Raw genomic sequence first — 26,190 nt, forward strand, 5'->3', positions numbered from 1 at the left:
TAGTACAGAAACTCTCCACATTGAGAGTTTCCTTTACTAGGAAAATAGCATTGCCACATAAAATGAAAACAAGTCATACCTACCCCTGGGGTGGATAGTTTTTTGGGTGTTTTTTTTTTTTTGCAAACCTTCATAGTACTATAGATATAAATGTAGGTTTCATAAAGACAGATTCAAATACCACCTTTAACATTAATAGAATAGGTCATTTCTCTTAAAGTATTTCTTCTTCTATAAAATAAGGGCATTCATACCCATAGTACCAGCTTCACTGTGTTGTTGTGATACTCAAATAAGATAATGTATATACGATGCATTTCCAATTTCTGATGGCAGTTTTGTTATTTCTATATTTAAAAATCTCTGTACATTAGTATTATGCTAATTGGTTTCATTAGGTTTTGCTATTGAATGTGGCCTTTGATTTCTAAAAAGAAAATAGCCAGATCCTTCAATAAATTTTAACTGTAAAAAAATCCAGGAAAACCTTACTTTATTGTTTTAAGGATCTTTGATTTCATCAGTGTAGGGACATCAATAAAAAAAAAAAAACTTCTCTCATGAGATGATTTAATAATTAACCGTGGCCAAGGAAGAAAAGAAATTTCAACACTTAATGGCCAGTCCTTTGGTGATGAGCTTCTGAATTTTTTTAGACTCACATTTAGAACTTCTCCTTAAAGCCTTTCTGGATTTATAGGGCCTGCTTGAACTTGCATTCAGTGAACAAAACATTTGAGAAACTAGAATCACTTTCTTATTTCATTAAAAATCCCCAATAAGGCTATTGTAGGGATAGGATCATCTGAAGATGGAATGTCTTATATTTTCCTTTTTAATTTCCAGTATCCCAGACTATATGATCGTTACATGTACCCACAGGCATAGTGCTTGGCTATTAGTCAAAAAGCTCTACAAGTATTTGGCAAAAGGGCAGGGGAAAATGTAGGTGAGGGAGAAATCTTAAAAAGGAGGAGGCCCTGCTAAAAGAGTGGTAAATTTCCATTCAAGAAAGATTTATTACATACTAGCTACATATAAGGCCCTGGTGATACCAAGATAAATATGACCTAAGTTTTTGCTCTAATTTGCCAGAGTGGGTGAAAGAAGAAGAGGAAGACAAGTATACTAATAGTTACAATTCAAAGAAGGATAAAATTAGGTCCAAGAAGAAGACGGAGCAAAATACTATGTATACTGAAGGACAGGGGGAAAGAATTCTTTTAATTAAGCAAGTGACAGAGAAGAAAGTGGTGAGCTTAAGATAAGTACATGCATATGTGTGCTTAATATTAGTACTTAACATGTACCAGGTACTATGCTAAGTGTTTTTCAATTTTTATCTCATTTGATCCTTACAATAACCCTTGAAAGCAAGCTTTTATTATCACCAGTTTACAGATGAGGGAACAGAGGCAAACGGTGATTAAGTTATTTTCCTCATTGTAACAGATTATGAGTGTATGTGTCTGGAATTGAACTCAGGTCTTCTTGACTCTAGACCTAGAACTCAATTCATTGTTCCACCTAGATCTTGAGACATTTTGAATCTGAATTTCTATAAAAATTGAGATATTCAGAAAATAATTTTGGAGGGAGTTTTGCAGTTAAGAAATAAGTTTGAGAGCCATCTATCTGCATATGGGATGCATAGTAATAATAATAATATATTTAATAAGTATAATAGCTTGCATTTATTATGCATCAGATACTGTACAAAAAGCTTTACAATAATTATATCATGAAGTCATGTAAGTGGGTAACATCAACAATCAAGCAAACATGAAATAAGAATTCATGAAAGGCTTATTTTGTTTCAGGAACCTTGGCAGGTTCTGGGTTACAGTGGCAAAAATGAAACAGTCCTTCCTATCAAGGAGTTTATTATCTGTCTTTAGAGAGAGAAACTATGTAACAGAAGAAAAAGTAGCTCTGGTATAGCCACACTAGAGAAGATAAGGCACTACTAATAGAAGACAGGGGAAAAGCATAGAAATGGATAGCCAAGCATATATTAAGGGTCAACAACTCCAAGTGCCACAAAGAGGTCAAGAAGGATGAGAAAAGAAGGAAAGGCCTTTAGAGTTAGTGAGAGAGTGGTCATTAGTGATTTTAGAGAGCTATTTCTATACAGAATGGGGGGAAAGAGAAGTGGAAGGCATTGCAAAATATGTTGTAAGAAAATGGATAGAACAAAAATAGAAAGCTCTTTCTAGGAGTCTGTCAATGACTTGAGAGGGTAGAGAGGAAGATATTTTAAAGGAAAGCAGAATCATGGGGGAAGGGTTGCTTAGTTTTACATTTTGAACAGGGAAGAACTAAGCATGTTTAAAAAAAAAAGATAAATAAGTCAATAGAAAGAAGGAGAATGAAGTTGCATGAGAGAGAACGTCCCTTCATATCTTAGAATGGACTTTGGAAGTCATCTATTTTGTAAATATCTTTTAGAGCACATACTTATTCATATTGTGTCCCTTTCATTAGAATGTGATATTTGTTATCTTTTTATTGAAGGTTTTTTTTTACTTTAAAAACATATGCAAGGATAATTTTTTCAACATTGACCCTTGATAAATTTTGTGTTCCAATTCCACCCCCCACACTCTCTCCTAGCTGGCATGTAATCCAATATATGTTAAAGAATGTGATATTTTTAAGAGTAGAATGAACTCTTTCTGCCTTACTTTGTGTCCTGAGATTTTAGTAGAATGGATGGTTTTCAATTAATTATACTGACCTAGTATCATTCCTCTTCTATACTATGTCTGCTTGAATACCTTCAGGGGTCTAGAACTTATCTCATCCTAAGGCAGCCCTATCTATCTCTTAACATAATCTTATTGGGAATCAACATCTATCTCCACATATTTTCCTCCCATTAGTTCTTGTAGGAGTATAAAAAAACTCACCCTCCACAAGCCACTATTTTGTAAAGATGTGAAAATTGCTACCATGACTCCTCTTGGTTCATCAAGAATGATCAGGCTTGCCATTTGAAAGCATATTCCTGGATTCAGTCTTAAAATGGAGGAAGAAAAAAGATGTATGATTAGGAAACTTATAAATGGGACATTTTCTTAGCATCTGAGGCTCTAAATGGCCCTTTTTTCTCTTTCTGAGAGAAGAGTGCTTTGAGAAAAATGATAGATTGTCTGTTGATGTGATCAACAGCTAAGAAAATGTAATTTTTTTCCAATTGGGGATGATGAATAGTGCAGAAGGATCTTTTCAAAAGGAAAGTAAACCATTTCCAAGATTCATTTTTTAAAAATTTATATTATTATCATCATTGTTATTTTGTTCCAGACCTCCAAATTCATTGGTGTGGAAACTTCATCTACAAGTGCAGATCAAGAACTCATCTGTAACTTTTAGTAGTTGCCTAGGATACTCTCTGTCAAAGAAGGGATGTAAGCTCTGGTCTTCCTGACTCTTGACACCCCTCTCTCCACTATAATATTGCTACCTCTCACAATAGCTGTTTAGTAAAAAATTTTGGGAATTAAATCAAATGGAACTTATGTCAAATTAAAATACATACAAATCCATTTTTATAACACTTTAAGATTTGTAAAGCATTTTACAAATATCACATTTTATCATCACAACAAGTCTGCAAGATATGTGCTATTATTATTTCCATTTTTCAGATGAGGAAACTGAGACATAGGTTAAGTGGCTTGTGCAGGATGAAAAGACTAAAAAGTCTGGGTTTAAACTATCACTCTGTGCCAGGTACAATAGTAATTATTGCTTGAGAGGACTTGAGTGAAAAGACATCTGCTATATCTTTTAAGAGAATAATGGCTACTGTAGTTTTTTTTATAAGAACTTGAAGGATTATGTGATTTTCAAGGATGCTATTTTGTGGATCTCCTTTTCCATGTACATGTAGTAGATTTGAGTTCTGGAATGACAAATCTTACTTTAGATTTCTTCTTTAGTTAGTTTTAGACTCAAAAGGTTGGGAGAAAGGTTGGGTGAAAGAGACATTTTTTAGCTTACTATAGACACAAACATCTGAAAAGAAATGTCCAGAAATAAAACACATTATCTCAGGAAAGAGTGAATTATTCATTACTGAAAATCTGGAAACAAAGCTGGATGACTATTAATATCTTCTATTTTAGAGGTGATTCACATTCATCTACATTGTAGCTATGCCCCTTTGCAGAAGGATCCTTGTGAGGACCCTTCCAACATTTGCATTCTGTGACTTTGAGAAATTCAACTGTTGCTGTTTTGTGTGAGCCCAATAGTCTGCAGAGACCTTTTGCAACACTGATTATAGTCATTAAAATTTTAGCTCAGAACATATAACTGAGGCCACTTTCCAACATTTAGAAAATTTCCCTCAGGTATGGCTAACTACCTTTTAACTACTTAGGAACCACATAGGACCAAAGTCTAGATTCCCAAGCTGAAGATAAAATTTACTTGGATGAATTTTGGCTCTGAGAAACAGCAGTGCCCTCAAATCACTGATGTTATTTTAAGGACAAAATACTGAGATCCACAGGGCTACAGGAGGTGAGACAGGTGCAACAGCTGTTAGACCAGCAGTCCAGGGAATGCAAATAAAGCCTCCAGCAGAGTTTACTGTATCAGGAGCTGGTAATAATTTTGAACTTTCTCAGGAAATGGAGAGAGAATAGGAAGGTATGAAGGACCAGAAAAAGAGACTAAGAACATACAAGGCACAATTTTGCTCCACATTTTATATGTGTATGTGTGTATATATGTGTGTGTGTATTTATATATGCATATACACGTGTGTACATATACACACATGTGTATATATGCAGGTATTATTTTCCCTAATAGAATGTAAATTCTTTGATATCAAAAGATTCTTTTTTTTCCTCTTCTTTTTAAAAAATATATTTTATTTTAAATAACAGAATACAAAAAAGAAAAGAAATACTAAATAAAATAAAGCAAAACAAAAGAGAATATTGTCACGTGCCCAGAAGAACATCAGGGAGTATTAAAAATATATAACAACAAATATCAGTTCAAGAAAGTATATATTTATATGAAATGATATTTATGGGTACCCATATTTTCTTTGCTTCTTTGTAAATTATTCTTTTATTCTCTGCTGCTTTTTACTTTATTCTTTCCCTCTTTCATCCCACTCCCACCCCCAAGCAGGCTATAGTTGAGAAAGGTTATATTTATGTATACATATGTAAATATACATACACATGCACACACCCTCCACCCCCAAACTCGCATCTTTCCTATCCTTGGTAACCCTTTGCTGTAATTCTGCTCTTTGACTTGCTTTGCTATTACTTAACTTTCACCCACCCATGGATTCCTTCCTTGTATTTCTTCATTATTTGCTTATTCTTCTATCCATCCCTCCCCTCTTATTTCTTATAGATTTTAGAGGGTACTCTACCCTTTATATAAGTAATGTTGCTATTTAACCACTTCCTGATATGAGTAGGCTTTCATAACTACAAACCCTCCTCCCCCTTCTAATGCCTCTGTGTCTATGCTTCCTCTGCACCTCATTTGTATGATATTATTACTCTGCCCTAATCTTCCTTTTGAGCCACCCTTTTGTTAATGTCAATCTTAAACATGTGGTATACATTTCCCATGTTAAAAACACAAACAAAACAAACAATTTATCTATGTTGAATTTCTTGAAATTGATTTTTGATATGGCCTCTTATATGTTAAATTTTCTATTGAGCTCAGATTTGATTGATAGAAAATCATGAAAATCTGCAAGTTTGTTGAATGTCAATTTTTTCTTATTCAGTCTTATAAATAATTTTGCTGGATATGATACTTGTAGCCACAGGTATAGCTCTTTTGATTATCAGTAGAATTGATTCCAGGATCTGCAGTCTTTTATTGGGGCCATTGCTAAGTCCTGTACAATTCTAATTGTAGCTCCAGCATATTTAAAATGTTTTTTATTGTTTCTTGAAAAATTTTCTCTTTAATCTTGGTGTTTCGAAATTTGGCAATAATATTCCTATATATTTTCCACAAAGGATCTCATTGCGGTGGTGATTGGTAGATTTTTTCTATTTCTACTTTCTTCTCATGTTCTATCACCCAGGTCAATTTTCTTTGATCATTTCTTGCATTATTCTATCAAGGTTATCTTTTTGGTTATAACTTTCAGGCCAGTTATTTTTATTTCCTCTTTTTGATCTGTTCTCTACATTTGTCATTTTTCTTAGAAGATGATTCACATTCTATTTGTTTCATTCTTTATAATCTGTTTTGTTATTTCTTTTTCTCTCACAGCTTCACTTCTCTTGCTCAATTCTAATTTTCAGAATTAGTTTTGTCTTTAAGATTATATATCTCCTTTTCTAGTTGGATAACTTTTAAAAAATAATCTTCTTGTTTTCTTGTATGGTTTTTATCTTTTAGTTTTTCCTCAATGTCTTTCATTTGATTTTTAAGTTATCTTTTGAGTTCTTCTATAAATCCTCTCTGGGTAGGAGACTGTTTACTATTCCTCTTTGTGGTAGAAACAGCTCTTTTTACTTCAGTGACTTCCTCTGAAAATGAACCCTGGTCTTCCCTGTTCCCATAATACATTTCTATGGTGGAGTTCTTTCTTCTATGCAGGTTCTTTTTTAAAAATAAGAACTTCTCTAATTGTAGGGTGGGGAATTGGCGGCTCTAGCTTCACTTCAGCTCTCTTCTCTGATCTAGAACCCCAAACCAAAAGCTCTTTCTTCTATAAGTACTGGCAGCCAGCAGCATACCTACCACCACCCCCTTCACTCCCAGTATGCTAGTTCTTTCTTACCCAGTGCTACATCCCTGCAGCACACCTGTGCTTGTCATTCCTGATTACCTGAAGTTCCCTCAGTCTTTTCCTACTTGCACCCCAACTCCATAAACAGTCCAAGAGGTGAAAGTTTCTGTGGTTCCTGCTGAGGTTCCAATCAAACTAGTTTGCCTCAGGGCTCCCCACTTAATGTTTCTGCAGAACTAGCCTGGAGATATCTGTATTTCACACAGATTAATCCCTGGCCTGGGAACTTTCTTCAGATCTCTTTGAGTTGTACCTGGAGGACCCTTATTCTGTCCCACGTCTTCTTGATTTTTCACCAGTCTGTGTTCATTCTGAGGCACAAATGTGTTCTATTTGCAGGGGAAATCTGGAGAATTTGAAATTTACCAACCTACTCCACCATTTTCCTAGAATCTTCCTTCTCCCTCCTTTTTCTCTGTGTTCCCAGCATCTTACAAAGCATCCAAACATATAGCAGATACTCTGACCTTTTCACTGAATGATTGATTCAGTACCTATGGACCAAAAAGTACCCCCTAGTTCCTAGAAATCTATTATATATCGAGATCCAAATGTGGGGTGCTAAGTTCCACAAAGGGAGAAAAATGCAATTTCAACTCCTGTCTATGAGGCTATTAGAGACTTTAGTGTACAACTCTGGGTTCCATCTACTGAATGTCTCTTATGTGTTGTCTGAACTTAGGAGATGCTATAGTTCACCTAGTTTACTCACAATTCTTCAACTGTTCCAGCTGACTGACCCCTTTCTCATTTGGGATTGATAATGCCGACTGAGCACTCCTAAGCTTTTGTTTCTCTAGTACCCAAATTCCCTGAGATTTCTTTTAAGCAGAATGTCTATAATTGTCATGATTCATTTTCCTGGCATTCCCATGAGACACTACAATAAAAAGATATAATTTTTCATATCTATAAAATATCTATAACTATCAAATTTGTTTACTCCTGGGTTCCCTGCTACTTAAATTACAATTATCCACTGTAGAGCTATTAATCTTTCCTGTCTAATCCAACCTGAGTGCTATGGAGCAGAAAGGAATGTGCAGTACCTAAATGAGTCTGAGAAATGCTACCAAATTATGGAAAGGATTTGAATCATGTTAGATCAGCAGGGTACAAAGAAAGCCTGAACCTAAAGTAGAAAGGTCAGTCCATTTTTCTGCTAGGTCACATTTATTAACTCAGGTGTTTTAACCTCAGAATCCTGAATTTGCAAGAGTTCTTAAATTTAGAGAAATAACTAAAAAAAACCTGAACTTTTCATATCCCTTTGTTCATTGATAGCAAAATACCTATCTAGCCTATTTGAGATCAAGCTAAATGCATAATTTTTTTTGTTTTCAACTGTCAAAGGCTCCTCCTTAACAGGTGAACCAATATTTTGTACTTGGTAGGGGAAAAGAAATACTAGGAAATATTGTGTGAATGTGGCATATCTATACTTATCTTCATAGATATGGATGTTTTTATATATATAGTAGATATGTTAAATATTTAATGGATATATAAAATGCATGTGTATACACATATGTGCATATATATCCATACCTATATGCATATATGTCCATGTATTCATGAAGTGTGCTCATAATTCATACATGCATTATGTATATTTACCATTTAATTTTGTTGTTCTTGAAATATAATTTGTTCTGTTGGCATCTTTTTCTCATGTTTTTTCTAAGTGATTTCTTCCTTCATAAGCCATACCTATATAGGAAAAGGAAGGGAGATAAATTAGGTGAAATCCTGGTCACTTCTTTTCATTATGTTTTCAGTACTAAAGGCAAAAGTTCATGCATCCTATGGATTTCTCTTCTGCTTTTTTGTTTATTGATTTTTTTCAATCCTCTTCTGACAAAAAAACAAAGTATTATCTTCTTTATCACTTTCTTCCTGTCTTCTCATCTGTTATGGGAATTTCTGATGAGTAATTAATTATAGATCTAACTAGGTATTCTCTCTGATACTGATGCATAGTACAGAGTGTTTGGGAATGTAGAATGAAACATCACCAAGTGGCCCTTCACATCTGGAAAGAGACACAGAACTTAAGGTGTAGAAGAAACCTGAATGCCATCTAGTCCAATCCACACCTAAACAGGGATCAACTCTATGACCTTCCCAGGCAGTCATGCAAACTGTACTTGGAGAACTTCTAGAGAAGGTGAAATCATTCCCTTCTAAAGTGGTTTAATCCTCCTGAAGTCCTCCTCTTTACAACCTCTATCCATCACTTGTCTAGGGCCAAGCTAAGATCAATTTATGCCTCTTCCTAGGTGACAGCTTTCCAAGTACTTGAATACTATTATGGCATTCTACAAAAAGCTAGAGTTTTTCTTCTCCAGATTGAGCATCCCTAGTTCCTTCATCAAATTATGGCATGATCTCTAATCTTCTCACTATCCTATTGGCATTCTTTGGGATTATCAGTCTCACCATAATTTAGAGAGCGCAGTGACCAGAACTGACCACAGTGACCCAGAAATGATCTAGTTGGTACCAAGTATAATGGAATCATGCTCTCTTGTGTCTTTGTCATTCCGCTCATCTTAATTGAGTTTACGTTCAAATTTACTTGTTTATCTGCAAAAAAAGATTTTATGTTGTTTCAGGAACATTTTATTTACACTGACGTAAACTCACATCATAGAGCTGTGGTCTGGTACTTATAGTTTTCATATCCTTAGCCAATCTGTCAGTAAACATCTATCAAGATCCTGCTACTTATTAGGAACTGTTATAAGCACTGGCTATTCAAAGAAAGGAGTGTGTGTGTGTGTGTGTGTGTGTGTGTGTGAGAGAGAGAGAGAGAGAGAGAGAGAGAGAGAGAGAGAGAAACACATAGAGAGAAGTGTATTCTAAAAAAGCAAGAGAAGAAGAGAAGTTAGGAAATAGATATGAAAAAGAAGAACTTTCTATGCATGGGAGACAGTCTGTGAAGATGCCTATTAGAAAATGGAGTTTCTTGTTCAAACAAGAAAAAAGAGGATTGTGTCACAGATCGAAGAATGAATGTAAGAGTAGGAGAGAGAGTGTAAGGTGGAAAGACATGAGGAAGATGGGTTATAAAGCATTTTGAATAGCAAACAAATAGTATTTGGGGGAAATAAAGAAAAAGACAACTTTTGATTTCTGTTTAAGAAATGGCTAAATCAAAAATATTGGCAAGTCTCAAGGCAGACTTTTAAAAATCCATGATTCTGATCTTTCACAAAGGGTCTCTGCCAAGCAACAGACAAAGTAGGTTAGCTGACTAATGTAGCCAGAAAATTTTCATTGACATTCAATGCTGTGTGTTTTAGTAAAAACCAATTGAGTTCTATGTTTGGAAGGAAGAAGTGAAGGATCATTTAATGTAAAAGTTTAAATCTATAAAGTGGAAAATTAAGCTACACTTTAATTTATGTTACAAATATCTCTACAGGCCACTGCCCAATGGATGGATAATCTTATACATTTGTTCATATTCATGTCTGTTCTCATCTGATGACTGCTCTTAAGAGAGTAATATGTACTCTGGTGTCCTAGAACAACTTACCAATCCCCAGTATGTTTTTGGAAAATGGTCTATTCCTTGATGAAGTATTTTCTATATGACAGAGACTGAGTTAGGTGATTCAGACAAAAAGAAAATAGTCCTTGACATCAATTGTTACTGAAGATATGAATTCTCCTATCCCTTGTTAGTTTAAAAATATTTAGCAAATAATATTTTTTGTAAATAATAATACTTAAGAAATAATGAAGAATGATCATATGATTGACCATGAGTACCTTGAGAAAAGTAGAAATGTCATTGTAGATGGGGAAAGTCATGAGTATTGTATACCTATTTTTAAAAGTTGTATTTTGTGATGGAAAATACGCCCCATTCTCTCCTGTCCTTCCTCTCCCAATTTAAGATCATTTCTTCCATTTCTAGGCCTAGAGGAATGAAGGAATAGACAAGTCAATTTCATTGATTTGTCATTTAAATTTATAATGATTGTACCAAGTATCATCGTCATGGGATCGTGCTTAAGTTGGAAACTGAATCTGAAAACAGTACACTATAAAGTACCCTTAAATAATTTAAAAACTTGAAAATAATATGAATTATTTTGAATGTTATGATCAGATTATTTTTTTCTACACTGAAGTCTATAAGTTTACGCTGATCAGGCCAGTTTGTGACAGCAATATCAAAACCATCAATCAATCAACAAATACTAATTAAAACCTTATTATATGCCAAGTATTGTGTTAGATACCAGGAATATGAATTATATGTGTGGAGAATCCATCAAAAAGTCATATTTTATGAAACAAAAGCAAATATTCATATGTTTTCAGTGATAGCCAACATTTGAAATGGCATTATTGGAAAGAAGGCCAAGGAGACTAATATGCTATTCCCAGCTTACTTCTCTCCTCCACTAATAATTATTCCAACACTAAAAATAATAATTAACTCTCACAATTGTGGGCAAACCAGGCTATGGTGAATGTAATGAGATTATGGTAGCTTTGTGCTTCTTTTGGAAATGCTAAGATATAAAGGAAAGTCTTTGGCCATCACACCACCAAGGAAATAAAATACACAGGAGATACAGGAAAGACATCCAGAAATACTGAATCTTGGAGATGGAAGTGACTTCAAATCTAACTCACGCCTGACCCAAAATCCCCTCTGATTACACCCCACCAATGATCATATAGTCTCCATTTGTGAATTTCTGGTAAGGGGAATTCCTTCTCCCAATGAAAGAGTCTGATGAATTGCCCTTAGGGAATCTGAACGTGGTTAAGGCTGGAAAATTCAGGAGAGCCATCCATAAATATCATGTCAGGTGAAAATGAGAGAACAAGGAGCCCACTGAAAGTGCTCAGAAGTCCACTTGGAATAATAGGAGGGAGAATCAATTTTGGATGAAGTGGGAAGTCAAAGAATTCGGTCAATGGTGTTGACATGCTTTCCCAAAAAACACACTTAGGGAAATTCTTGTTTCTCATATATGTAAATGGGTTTCAAAATACTATTTACTGATATTTTGAGCTTAATGTGTACAAAAAAGCAAGGTAGAAGCAAGCTGAGAAAGGTTAAGGACAGTGTTTAGATACTGATTCCTTATGTATAATTGATTCCTTAAAAGGTTAAATACCTTTAGCATATGTAAGAATCGCTCTGAATCCATTGTGAGTTTGGCATCCATTGGGCCTGCTTTGTTTTACCTCATTCTAAAGTAAATGTCATATTTCTTCTCTGGGGAATAGAGTCCTGGTGCTCAATTAAACATGTGTTTCCAAGCAGATATCATACAAAAGGAGCCCCCTGCGTTTTCTAAATAAGGCACTATTCATACAGTGAGTTCCCTGAACTTTATCAGGGGCTACCTGCAATGAAATACTCCTGGAAATGAATGCTCTTATGGAGTAAAGACAATTGATAGATTAGAATGGGGGAGCAGGGTGAGTGTGGAACAACTCTTAAATTTGCTTTTTTTAAAAGGGTATTGTTAAAAGGTGTCACCTGCCATGAAACACCATGGTATGGTAGAAAGAAAACTGACTAGGAATGAGAGGGCTTGAGTTCAAATCCCACGTGTGATGCTTATTGTCCACAAAAGTTATGCTAAATCAATTAATGTCTCTGGACCTCAATTTCCTTCTTTGCAAATGAGAAGATTAAATAGGATAGCTTCTGAGGTCCCTTCTATCATTATGTTAAGTCATTTAATCTCTCTGGAACTCAACTTGATATTTTGCAAAAGAAATGGCCTTTTAGGTTATTTCCAGCTCTGGAACTCTGCTTTTAAGGCACTTAATTACTTTGAGACTGTTTTTTCTTTTGCAAAATGAGAGGGTTGGACTAGATGGCCTCTAGAGTCCATTCCACTGCTAGATCTGTGAACTATGGATAGTTCAAAGCTCAAATAAGTACATTCTCCGATGGCAGCAACATTAAAAAATGTATAAACACACACACACATACATATACATGTAGAAACATGTATGTGCATTCATATACACATACTAGATATGTATATTGTGTATATATATGCATATACACTTAAAATATGTAGAAATATGTGTGTGTGACTATATACGTGTGAATGTGTGTGTGTGTATGTGTGAATGTATGTAATTTTTTTGCAGACATTGAAGAAATTCGTTTTGCTTGACTATGCATATTTACACTAAAATATTTTTTCTTTTTTTCCAATAGGAAAAAAGAAAAGATATATATATATATATATATATACATATATATATATATATATTAAATAATGTGATGGGGTACTACAAATGCACAATGTATGTACTTTCAAGTAAAGTATATATACATGTTTTTGTTTTTTTTTTGAGGCAATTGGGGTTAAGTAACTTGCCCAGGTCACACGCCTAGGAAGTTTTAAGTGTCTGAGACCAAATTTGAACACAGATTCTACTGACTTCAGGGCTGGTGCTCTATCCACTGCACCACCTAGCTGCCCCCAAGGTCATTATATCCTTAGTTTTACTAAACTGCTTTACTTTATTATGAGATCTCTTATAAAGTAGGAATCATCTAAAAATATTTGGAAACTAAAGACAAAAAAGATAAGTAAAATTTTATAAAAAGAAGTGAATGGATAAGTAAATGGATTTCATAGATTCTTAGAATATAAAAGGTCATCTAGCTCAGCCTTTCTATTTTATACATTTTCTTGGAGTCATCTGGATGGGGGAACTAACTACAGGCAAAGGACATATTCAATGGCCTCACTGCTCAGGAGTGGTCTTGGAGCTGAGTATTTGGGCTCGTTTGGCTATTTTCATAATGAGTACCTCTAATAGAAGCTGCTACATCAAAATTCAGAAATAACACTATGGTTTCCTTGTAAAGAATAATATGAGGTAACAAAAAAAGAGTGAGGGGAGTTGTTGAATGGCTCCCTGTTATATCAGCCCGAATCCAGTTCAGAGCTCTGTGGAGATGTTTCAATCATTCATCAATAGAGACTGAAATAACTTGCCTTTCTGAGTCACTAGGAAAGGATTTTGTATAAGATTGACAATTGCAATCAGATGAAGGTAGTTCTGAATTTCCAAGGTAGCAATTTCCCTGTGGTGAAAATTCAATACATAGTGTTTGTGGCTGGAAAAGCAAAGTGGTTCCAAGTGTTTATTTTAAAGTTGTAGAGCTAGGAACCACTAGCTGCCTTCTGGTCCTTTAGACTGAGTCACCAAGAAAATTATTAAAGGACAGAATTTTAAAGTTGGAAGAAATCTTGAGTGCCATTTAGTAGAACCCACATCTAAAACAAAACCCCCACTATAATACACTAGACCAGTGGGTATTAGTCTTTGCTTAAAGACCTCCAATTAGGAATGCCACTATATCCCAAGGCTGCTCATTCAATTTCAGAAGGACTGTAATTGTTGAGAAGATTTCCCCTCCATTAGATCTTAATGTGCTATTTCTACAAATAAGTTTCTATAATTTGCTAGTATAAAATTTCTATAAATTGCTACTAATTCTACCTTCTGAGGACAAACAGCACTAGATTAATACCGCTTCAGAGAGGATAGAGTTTTAGTATTGGAGTTATATGGAGAGCCTCTGTTCAAATCCAGCTTCTGATACTATCTGTATTTCCTTGTGTCATCCATTTAACTTCCCTGTACCTCAGTTTCCTCATCTATAAACTGAAAGAGTTAGACTCAATAGTCTCTGAGATCTGCCCCCTCCAAACTCTAAATATGTGATTTTACGATTCTATTCAAATAGAGTTATACTAAAAAGCAACTCTCATTCTTTCTCTTAATCTATTACTTTTCAAATTAAATATCCTTAAATTCTGTAAGCTGGCATTTGTATGTCTTGGACCTGAGGCATTTCATCATCATCATTGTTCGCTTTTGAAAGTTCTGAAGTTTGTCTATAATATTCCTAAAATATATTAACCAAAATTCAATACAGTATGACTGATGTGATCTGGCAAAGGTAGGACACGAGGATTATCATCTTGTTATTCCTGGAAACAATATCTTTCTGAAAATTACATTAATTTTTGGCTGCCTCATCACACTTGGTTTTTACTAAGCATACAATTCACAAACAGCCACAGATGTTTTTTCACACAATACATTCTTACAATGTATTCCTCTTATATTTGTAAAATTGATTTTTGAACCTAAATTTGAGACTTTACATTTCTGCCTTTAAATTGTTCTCAGATTAAATCTAGTATGCCAAACTGCCAAGATGGTCCCAGAGAACTCATAGGAATAATAAAGGAGAAACATGGGGGAAAGGGAATACTTTGGAAAAGCTAGAGTTATAGCAGAGCTTCTGTGGTACTTGTTTACCATCACTACTAGTTGAGGGAAAAGTCCTTATTGTCATGTCAGGCAAGGAGAGATGACAATAGCGCTGTATTAGAAAGTACTCCACATTTAGTATCAAAGGTCTTTTAATATTTGTCACCTTGGTAAAGTAATTCTACCTTTCTGGACTCAGTTTCTTTATCTGAAAATGATAGAATTAGACTAGGTAGCCTCTGAAGTCTCTTCCCATCTTTTTTAACTTTCTGGTTTGGGGATGTGTGTGCGTGTGTGTGTGTATGTGTGTGTGTGTATGTGTTGTGTTGTGTTGCCCTATCAAAATGTAAGCATCTTGAATATAGGGTTTGTCATTCTTTATTAAGTGCTTAATACAATCATATTGACTGACTCACTAAATCTATGAGCCTGAGACTGACTACACCATCTCTTACATCAACTGTCAAAGGGGAAAAACTTCCCTTTTTCCTAGTCTTCAAGTACCATGATTTCTGGGGAGAGAATATTTTTTTCTTCTTTCTTTCTTTCTGTATTCTCTACCAGATTGAGCCATTTCCCAAGAAAGAGAGTTCCCTAATGGAAAACTCACTGAATAGACAATCTGAATGCCAGTTTCCTCCTTGTCAGTAATTAACAATGAGATCTTAGGCAAGCCCCTTGCCCTGGACCAAAATTTCTTCCTTTGTAAAATGCAAGGATTATAATAAATGGTATCTAGGGGTCCCTTTCAGGAAATGCAATAGCTACCATTCTTTTTAATAATTATTCATTCAATAAGATCTTCCTTTATAAAGAACACTATACTTAGCATTAAAGATAGAAATCTAATATCTCCCCTCAAAAAGCTTACATTTTACTAGGGAAGTTATAACATTTAGATTAATATCATGAATATGAAGTAATTCAAGGTAATTTCATGAAGTAGATACTTCTAATGATTGAGGAGATGTAGCCTTCTTCTACATCAGATAGGATGGGGAAAATATGCAATTGTCCAGACTTGTCCCAAATAACAAATTCATCAAGGAATAATAAGTTGTTGGACCAAGTCAAGAAAATTGAAGTTTAAATCTTGCCTCAAACACTGACTTGTTGGATGAGCCTGGGTAAATCAGTAAAATCCTCTCTCAGGTTCAGTTTCTCCATCCATAAAATGAAAATATTCTTTACCTACCTTTCATGGTTGTTGTTAATATCAAATGAGATAATATTATGTAAAGTGATTCGCAAACCTTAAAATTCTCTGAGAATGTAAGCTATCAATGTTATTGTGTGCCCACAACCCTCCCAAGTAAAAGTCAAACTAGTTTAAAATATAATCTGGAAATAAAGAAAAATCAGTAGAATATACATAATATTCATTGATGTTAGCATGTGGCTTTCTAAATCTTTATTCAGCCCTCAAGGATTCTTATGTATGATTAAATGACCCTCATTCCCATCTGAGTTTAACATGGCTGATAGAATCTTCTCTCTTCTCCCATGCCCCTGTGAAAGAATCTCTCCTACAATATATGACAATTAGCTACCTCACTGCTTTATGAAGTCATTCACCCATTTTCTTCAGTTTTAATTGTTAAAAAATAATTTTTAGCTCAATTTGAAATTAGATCTCGGTCTCTTTCCTCTTATTGATCACAGTTCTCTTTCTTATGTATCAATAGCCAATCTGTCATCCATGGAATAAATCTTCAAATATCATGTCTCTCTGACTTTTCTTCTTTAGGCTAAATTTCCAGCAGTTTTTTCACCCATTATTCATGTGATGTGCGTCCCATTTAGCCGATATGCCCCTCGCCATTCTGTTGCCTAGGGAATCTGAAATGTATCATCCCTACTTTATGCTCTCTGACCATTGAAGAGGAGAGATAGACTGCTACTTCCTTTCCTCTGGAAAACATACCTCTTTTAATACATCTGCAATTTGATTTAATTTTTGAGTGGCTATATCCACATTTACTCATAGTGTAGCCAATTAAACTTTAATCCTTTTCCCTATGAACTGCTATTAAATTCCATCTCTCCCTTAATATACTTGTAAAATTTACTTCCTAAAACATAATATTGAACCTAAACTCAGGATTTTACCTTTATACTTGAAAAACTGCATCTCATTAATTCATGGTGTTCAAATTTAAGTAGAAGCCTATCAAATGTGACTTTTTCTTTTATTGATTTCATGTTGAGTCCTTAGAATTCTCTAGCATGGTGACCAATATGCTGTTCACTTCTTCCCTTTTCTTTTCCCTCTCCCTCTCCTTCTCACTCCCTCTTCGACCTCTTCTTCCCCACAGCAGAATCTCTAGTTTCTTCTTCTCCTCTCTTTCAATGACCTTGACTTGTTGTTTTCTGCAACCCAGACCATAAGCCCAATAAAACATAATGTGTAATGTTTGAACCTACATTTCCAGTACATTATTCATTATTCTTATTCCTGAATTTTATTGATCAAAGTTGATTTTCTTGAGAATCTCCCATACCTGCACTTGCGTGTGCACACACACACACACACACACACGCACGCACACACAGAGAGCAAGAGAGAGAGACATCCTTCCATTTCTGTACCTTTGCACACTCATTCTTGCCTGCAATGCATTCCCTCTTCCCCATCTCTGCCTCTTAGAATTGTCAGTTTATCCCAAAGTTCACCTCAGACACAATCTTCTAAAGAAGTTTTTCCTGATCATCCAAATGCATCTTCTTCTTTCACTGAACTGACCTCATAATTATTGTTGCTACTCATTGGATTATGTTTGTACATATATAAATACACACACACACACACACACACACACACACATATATATATATATATATATATATAAAATCCCTATAATGTCAGTTCCTTGAAGGCAGGACCTTTGTTTTTTTTTTCATTTTGACCTTTCTATCCCAAGTGTCTAGCAAAATATTTGGCACAAAGTACTCAATTAGCAGTTTTTCCATCAATTCCTCAGTTGGATTGAATGTTCCCTTTGCTTCCAATCAACTGGTCTTTTCATTGAACTATGTCATCCCCAGCACTTAGATTTTGCTTTTCTTGTCAGTGGCTTCCCCTTACCCACTTCTTGGTATATAAGTAAATCTTGTTTCCCTCCCTTCCTACCTATCTCCTCACCATCACCCTACCTCAAATGTATCTTTCTCCCTATCTCCCCAGCCTTTCCAATACCCCATTCATATTATATCTTCCCATATGGAATGTGACTTCCTTTAGAACAGGATCTGTCTTGCTTATATATATTTGTATGCTCAATGTTGAGCACAGTTCCTGATACATACTGTATAATACAGGTTCAGATTTCATTGCATTAGAGCACAATGGAATAAAGGATAAATCAAGATTTCTCTAAAGACATCCAGCGTTTGAAGAGTCTCAGCAGTACAAATTGGTGTGTTATATCCAAGCCAAGACCACTCACAAACTGCTGCCCATGAGTATGTTAATGGTTTAATTGAAGCAAACATATGTACACACATATACAAACATATGCACTCACATATACTATATGCCATTCAGCAGTGAAATCTTGAAAATTTACTTCACTACATAGATGCACTGCTTTTTACCTCCATAGTTAGTGAAGAAGCTTGAATAAAATAGTATTTACTCTGTCACATGACTTACAATTTGTACCCTAACTAAAATTCCTTTTCACAATGGAACCCACTGTCTGCTCCTAGATCCTTACATGGCATATTCTCATAATCTTTTCCACATAGCTAACCTCTAGCTACTTTTCAAAGCTCAGTTTAAATATGAACTCTTATATGAAGTTTACTGCAGTATCCAATGATTTCTCCTTCCTTCCTTCCGTCTGTCTCTTCTCTCTGTCTCTGTATGTCCATCTCTTCTCTCTGTCTCTATCTCTCCCCGCTCTTACTCTCATTATCATTCTTGTTCTCACTCTTGCTCTTTCTTTCTTTTGTGATTTCATTTCATTTGTGAAGGAAGTTCCAAAATTCTCACTACCACCATAACAGACTGGTTACACTATTTATTTTTACACTACTTATTTTTAGTATATTTAGTATATTAGTATAATTAGTATATTAGTGTATTTACATACACTACTTATTTTTAAATTTTATATTATTATTATTGCTCTGTTTATGTATGTTAGTCTTTTTTCTCTTGTAAGCACTTTGAATCAAGGATTGTATCTTATATGTATATCATCTATAGTTCCTAAAATAGGCCAATAAAAAGTGAAAGATGCAGCCAATTTGAAGAGAAACCAAAGCATAAATAACAAAACTAAGATGTGCTAGCATTTGATAGATAGAGCTAGACTTGAAGTTGGGAGATATCAGTTTCAATTCTGTCTTTGACATTTCAACTTGATACAACAAAAATAAATCGAATGATTACTATGTGCCAGATGGATAGTGGGTTGCACAGTGCATAGAGTACTGGCCCTACAGTCAAGAGGACCTGAGTTCAAATGTGGAACTCAGATAGTTATTAGCTGTGTAACCCTGGGCAAATCACTTAATTGCTTTTTTCAGCTACTCATCTCCTAAAATGAGCTGAGAAGATGTGCAACCATTGCCTTTGCCAAGAAAACCTCAAATGAGGTTACAAAGAGTTGGACCTGATTGAAATGATTCAACAATAGCAAATGTGCCAAACACTATCCTAGGCTAAGAATATAAGGACAAGAATGAAAAGAAGTTCACTTTTTACTTCTTCTTCTTCACTTCCAACTGTTTTTCTTCAAGCCTAGCACCTTCTGCAGTGTGCTTTTCCCAATCACTCTTCTCCATTCCTTTCCCCAGGGAATACCCTCCAAAACTACCTATAATTTATATTGTATATACCTATCATGTACCCAGTTATTCTTTATGTCATCTATTCCATTAAAAGATAGACTCTTTAAGGGGAGGAGCTGTTTTTGCCTTTCTTTGTATCCTTAGCCCTTAGCACTGTGCCCAGCACATAATCAATGTTTAATAAATGTTTCTTGACTAATTGACTGAAGTAAGGAAAAACATGTACTCAAGTCAATATGAAATACATAAAGAGTAATAGCTGGAAGGGAAAATGAAGCCCTAACTTTTTGGAGAGATGAAATGTTAGGAAGGTTCTTGCCTGGCAATTGGCACTTGAGCTAAACTTGAATAAAACTAAAAGTTCCAAGAGGTGACATTTTTTGGAAACATGACCTTGGACAGGCAAGTAAAAACATCTCTAAACTTCTACCACCATAAATGAGGATAATAATAGCCAGGATTCTTATAAGAATGAGAGAAGATAATGCATATGAAGTCCTTTGCAGACTTTAATGAAACACTATGTAAATTTCAGCTATTATTATCATTCCCTTTGAGATTCCCTTCCATTTGCTCCATTAACATCTTATATATTCAGTTATAGACATTATATCTTCCCTTATTAGAATGTGAGCTCCTTGAAAATGGAAATCTTGCTTTTGCCTTTATTTGTATTTCCAGGGCTTAGCGCAGTCCCAGTACATAATAAATGCTTCATAAATGTTTGTTGAATGCCAGCTTATAAATATGGATGCAATTCCTGGCACATTAAATGGTTTTGTTGCTTACCTCTGTTTTTTTTCCCTCTTTGGTTCCATGTATGCTGGGTTTCAGTGTGCTATATGTTCTCTTGTAAACATGCTGTAAACATGCCAGTTTCTAACTCTTGTTTCCTCTCCATGTTGTTCAACAGACAGTAACTTCATCCTCGCCAACGCCCAGGTGGCCAAGGGTTTCCCTATCGTGTACTGTTCCGATGGCTTCTGTGAGCTGGCTGGATTTGCCCGCACAGAGGTCATGCAGAAGAGCTGTAGTTGTAAGTTTCTCTTTGGTGGTGAGACAAATGAGCAGTTGACACTCCAGATAGAAAAATCATTGGAAGAAAAAACAGAATTCAAGGGAGAAATTATGTTCTACAAGAAGAACGGTGAGTGGTTTTTTTAAAATCAGTACCAGATTTATGGGATCCATTGGGGAATGTCAACATCATTCAACTGGATAATTACTCTGTAAGCCCTATCCAAGCTGAGTAATGTTTTGTGAAATGCCCTAGAAGTGAAATAAAATAGGCTAAAGGCTAATTTCTTCTGACTCTTAACAAAATAAGTGTGTAGAGGATAATCTGCCTGAAAATGTTAAGAAAACTTGTAACCATTAATATATTAAGTTCCTACACTTCAGTGCTCCTTTGGTGACTGTTTGGGGTATAGAGGTGATCAAAAATTCTTAAAGATTATACCAATAGGAGCCATATATTGCTAGATCCTACCAAATTTAATGTCTATTGGTCTAGGATTTCAGTAGTTTGCACCTAAATATCTCTGAGAACAAAACACCTCTTAGAATAATTTCTTTTAAGAAATCTTTCTCCAGTACTACATTATAAGGTAGAAGTGACCCTGAATCATCTAGGCTTATGACAGTAGCATTAACCAGTAGTACATCTTCTTATGATGGAAACATTTTTGAATCTGGGCTTGGTGACATTGAATCTGTTGTCCAAGGATCAACTTCATTAACTTTGAAGATACTCATTCAGTTGTTTTTCCTATACATCTTTCCTCCTCAGTTCCAATGACCTAGGATCCTGTGTATTTGTTCAGCTATGAAGTCACCGTTTCAAACTGCTTTGGCAGATTAAAAAATCTCTGTTCAATTCAACAAGCAATTTCTGTAGTAGCTCTCATGAGCAAGGCTCTGTGCTAAAGGCTGGATACATAAAAATAAAAACAAAGGATAAGACAAAAACAAAAGATAAAATATGTATACAGCTAAATAAATACACAGTTATTTTGGAACAAATAGCACTGGCACCTGAGGAGAATTAAAATGTAAAAAGTGTTACATAATTACCAGCAACTTAGATGAACCAGGAAGGCAAATAGGCTTTCCAAAAGACAAAGTTGATGAAGGGGAAAGCATTCAAAGACTGAAGGACAGACAGCATTTGCACGTGACCAGGCCTTTTTATAGAGGCAAGAGATAAAATGTCAAGATCCAGGATCAACAGAAGGTCAGTTTAATTGGGTATAAATAGTCTAGATAGTCTGAGGGAGGATAAGTCTGGAAGGAGATGGTATTTTAAATGTGGAGGCCATAAGCAGCCACTCAAGATTCTTAAACAAGGAAGTGATATGGCCAGACCAAAATTTAGGAAAGTTATTTTGGAGGCTATGTGGAGTGTAGATCAGAAAGGGAAGACATTGAAAGTCAGGAGATGAGCTAGGAGGATGTTAAAATAGTCTAGGCAAGGGATAAGTGCTCTAACTATGTAAGTAGAGGAAAATGGGACAGATATGGAAGTGTCAAATGAACAGAATTTGGCAACTAAGAGGATTTGGTGTGGGGTGAGTGGGGAAGAGAAATAAAGGAAATTAAATTGAAGAAGTCTCTGAGGTGCTAATCTTGGTAATTATAAGCATGGTGTTGCTACTGATGAAAATGAGTAAAGTAGAACTGAAAGTGGCTTATAGGGAGAAGATAATGGAATTATTCCATTTGTCACTTCTGTGATTTTAGTATGTACTACACTCTAAAAACAAATCATCAGACTAAAAAAAAAATCATCGGATTGGATAATATACATGGTATCCAGACCAAAAAAAGAAAGATCTATAATGTAGTTTAACTTCCAAGGTTCTAAAATTATGTGATGATTTCAAGTAAATTGCAATAATGGTAAAGATCTTGCCTAGTTTTAGGAATAAAGATCTTTTACAAAATGACTTGCTCTGTGGGGGAACCCTTTCAAATACTGTTTTCTTTGTTCATAGAGGAATTTCCAGGACAGTTCATTTTCAGGATATAATGAATCCAGTGTTTTCTGTCATGCCCAAACTGGTGTTGAATAGTTTTGAAATTTTCTTTTTGGAAATGTCAGTTCTCTTTTATAATAGATTATTGTGATATTTGAGTTTTTATGATCCTGAACATAGATTACCTAACACTACCCATCCCACAGATGAAATCATTCATTCATTCACAAAATTTTTATATTTAGAGATTCTGATGCTTTAGACTGGTTGATTTCTTTTTGTTGTGAGTCTTTATTGCCTTGAATAAAGAGTAGATAATTTGATTGAAATCATTCATTTTTTAAGTCTGTATTTACAGATTTCAATTCTCTTGGATGGCTGATAATTCTAAGACATGTGATTTGCTGTCCTGAACACAGAATGGATAATGCCATCTATTCATGAATAAAATTATTTCATTCATTCAACATTTATTATTACACACCTACTATATGTCAGGTATTATGGACACAAAAATAGTGACATTTTCTTTATCCTTAAGATACTCACATTCTCTTTGTGTCCACAAAGAATACTGGACAAAATCCCTTGAATTTTGATTACTTAGCATAGTTACTTTGAAACATGACATCAGTTCCTTATGGTTTATTTTGCTACCTCCCTCCAAAAAACATCTGTGAGTTGGGATGAGGAACATAATTTACCTCCTTAAGTAAATAAGAAAAGTTCAGACATACCCTTCAATTTACCAAGCAAAATGGAAAACAAAACAAAATCACTTTTTCATGAATATTTTTCATCAGTACCATGTTATAAGGTGGAGATGACCCTGAATTATCTATATTATACTCGGTGGCAATAGCCTTTTGAGTCTGAGCCTAGTGACATGAAGTTTATATTCTAAGGACCAAGCTCATTAATTTTGAAGAGGCTCATATTCATGTGATAAGTGGGCTGATAAGTTTTTATCTGAGCAAGTAAATGGCATAGTGGATGAAGTACTCATTCTACAATCAGGAAGGTTCAAGTTCAAATCCAGCTTTAGACACTTCTCTGTATGACCCTGGGCAAGTCGGTTTAGCCTGTTTGCCTCAGTCTCTATATTTGGAAAATGAGCTGCAGAAGAAAATGGCAAGTTGCTCCAGCATCTTTGCTAAAACAAACGAAATAAAGCAAATGGGATCACATAGAATTAGCCATACTACAACTGACTAATAACCTGTCATTTCTTCAGGTGTAGAGAGGTTACAATCTGTTTTATTGGAGGGAATATCTACCTACATATCTTAACTCAATGCAATAGTGAACACAAGGATGATAAGTTATAAAGAAGCTAATCAATAATTAAGATCCTCAGAGATATAGTAAAAATGTTCACATTTATGTTGAATTGTCCTGCATGGGGCATATTCAATTCAATTAAACTAATTTTGTAATAAGGACAAAGTGCCAGATATCATATGCTGTCAAACACAAAAGCTGGGTTCCTGGGGGCAGTAAGAAATAACAGATAAAGGAGAAAGAATCCTGGCTCAGGAATCCAATGACCTATATTCAGATATCCATATGACCTTGGAAAAATGATTTAGCCTCCTTAGTTCTCAGATATTTCTTCCATAAAATGAGGAGTTTGTATTAGACAACCCCTGAGTCCTTTACTATTCAAAATCTCTGATCATATATAAACAGATAAATAATTCAAATAATATACAAAGTAGTTGTGGAAGAGGAGGGCACAGCACAAACAAATGCAAAAAGCTGAAAGGTTCCTATCAGGAGGTAGCCCTAAAAATGAACCTTGAGGAGCAAGTACTTAGATAGCATATACTTTGTACTGGACACTGTGCTAAGGGGAAAATAAGGTTTTAAGAAGTGTGAAGGTGAGGACGGAGAGCTTAAATTCAAACTCATAATCCTAGAATTTGAGAGTTGGAAAAGATCTCAGAATTCCTCTACTCTAACTGATATGGAACAGGAACCCCATTATTTTGTACTTGACACATATGCTTTAAGCTTTTGTTTAAAAAATTGGGGAGTTGGGGATAGGGGTAACATGCATCATTTCTTAAGGCAGCTCATTCCACCTTTGCACAGCTAGAATTATTAGAATGTTTTTCCTGACATCAGTCTTAAATTTGCAAGTTCCATCTACTTTTTCTTGTTCTTCCCTTTAGGGGTTGACAGAACAAGTTTAATACTTTCTGAAAGGCATGAAACCCCTCATACACTTGAGTAGAGCTGTCATGTTCCCCTCTGAGGATTCTTGTCTCCAGATTGAACATTCCCATTTCCTTTAATTGATTCCCATGCACCATGGACTCAAGGCCCTTCTCTATCATCGCTGCTCTCCTCTGGGTGCTATCCAGCTTATCAATAGTCTCCTTCAAATCTGACTCCCAGAGCTAAACACAATATCTCAGATACCATTCAATGATGGCAGAGTAAATCATTGCCCTATTCCTAAAAGCTATAACAGCTATAATGTAGCCCAGGAGCCCAATATATTTTAGGGGTTACCATATCACACTCTTATTGAATTTACAAAAGCCTCACATCATTTTTCATAACTTCTCATGTCTCTCCTATCCTCAACAATAAACTTTCATTCCATGAACATGTATACATATGAAACTGTTTTTTTTAAACAAAGTAAAAACCTTTTTATTTATTCCTTCCAAATTGTATCTTTTAGGAATGAGTCCAGTCCTGCAGCCCATAAAAATCTTTTGGGAGCCTGACTGTCACCCATTATATCAGTTATCATTCTCAGCAGGATGTCACCTATAAACTCAAGTCCTCTGACTATCTAATATATGTTATCTAGAAGGTCGGAAGAACAGATAGAAAGTTCTTATAGAGACACAGGTTCAGGGATGCAATAATGAATGTGTTTCCTTTGAGAATGAGCAGAGTGTGTGACATGCCTTTGAAAGGAGGAGTACATTTTCAGTATATTTATGGCCTATTTAACTTGCATATAACAATTGTCTTAGAATGAAGGCAGCTAAAGATTTTGTGATGCCTCCATAGAATAATGGCATGAGTTAATGCCTAAAGTGGTCTTGTGCTTTTAAAATATATATATTTTTGGTGATTATTTCACATATTTCACATTATTTCAATTATTTCATATTTATATTTTTAAAATATTCTGAGTAGAGGTCCGTAGACTTCATCAGCCTGGCAAAAGGATCACTGACACAAACAAAGGTGAAAAATTCATCATGTAGTGAGTGGACAGCCAGTCTATAGATCAAGAAGTTCAAAGTTCAATCCAGCCCCTGGCATAAACTGAACATGTAATCCTCCACAAGTTACAAATTAGTGTCCCAGTTG

At 35.0% G+C, this 26,190-nt stretch overlaps 1 protein-coding gene across 1 annotated transcript in view; it reads left to right on the forward strand.

Annotated features, from left to right (window-relative positions):
- Positions 1-26,190, forward strand: part of KCNH8 (potassium voltage-gated channel subfamily H member 8) — a 381,840-nt gene that overhangs the window by 82,537 nt on the left and 273,113 nt on the right. The window contains exon 2 of the mRNA XM_003772021.2: positions 20,793-21,026. Coding sequence (XP_003772069.1) covers positions 20,793-21,026 — 234 coding nt within the window. The remainder of the gene's footprint in view (positions 1-20,792; positions 21,027-26,190) is intronic.

This window comes from Sarcophilus harrisii, chromosome 5 (assembly GCF_902635505.1).
Source record: "Sarcophilus harrisii chromosome 5, mSarHar1.11, whole genome shotgun sequence".
Lineage (NCBI taxonomy): Eukaryota > Metazoa > Chordata > Mammalia > Dasyuromorphia > Dasyuridae > Sarcophilus > Sarcophilus harrisii.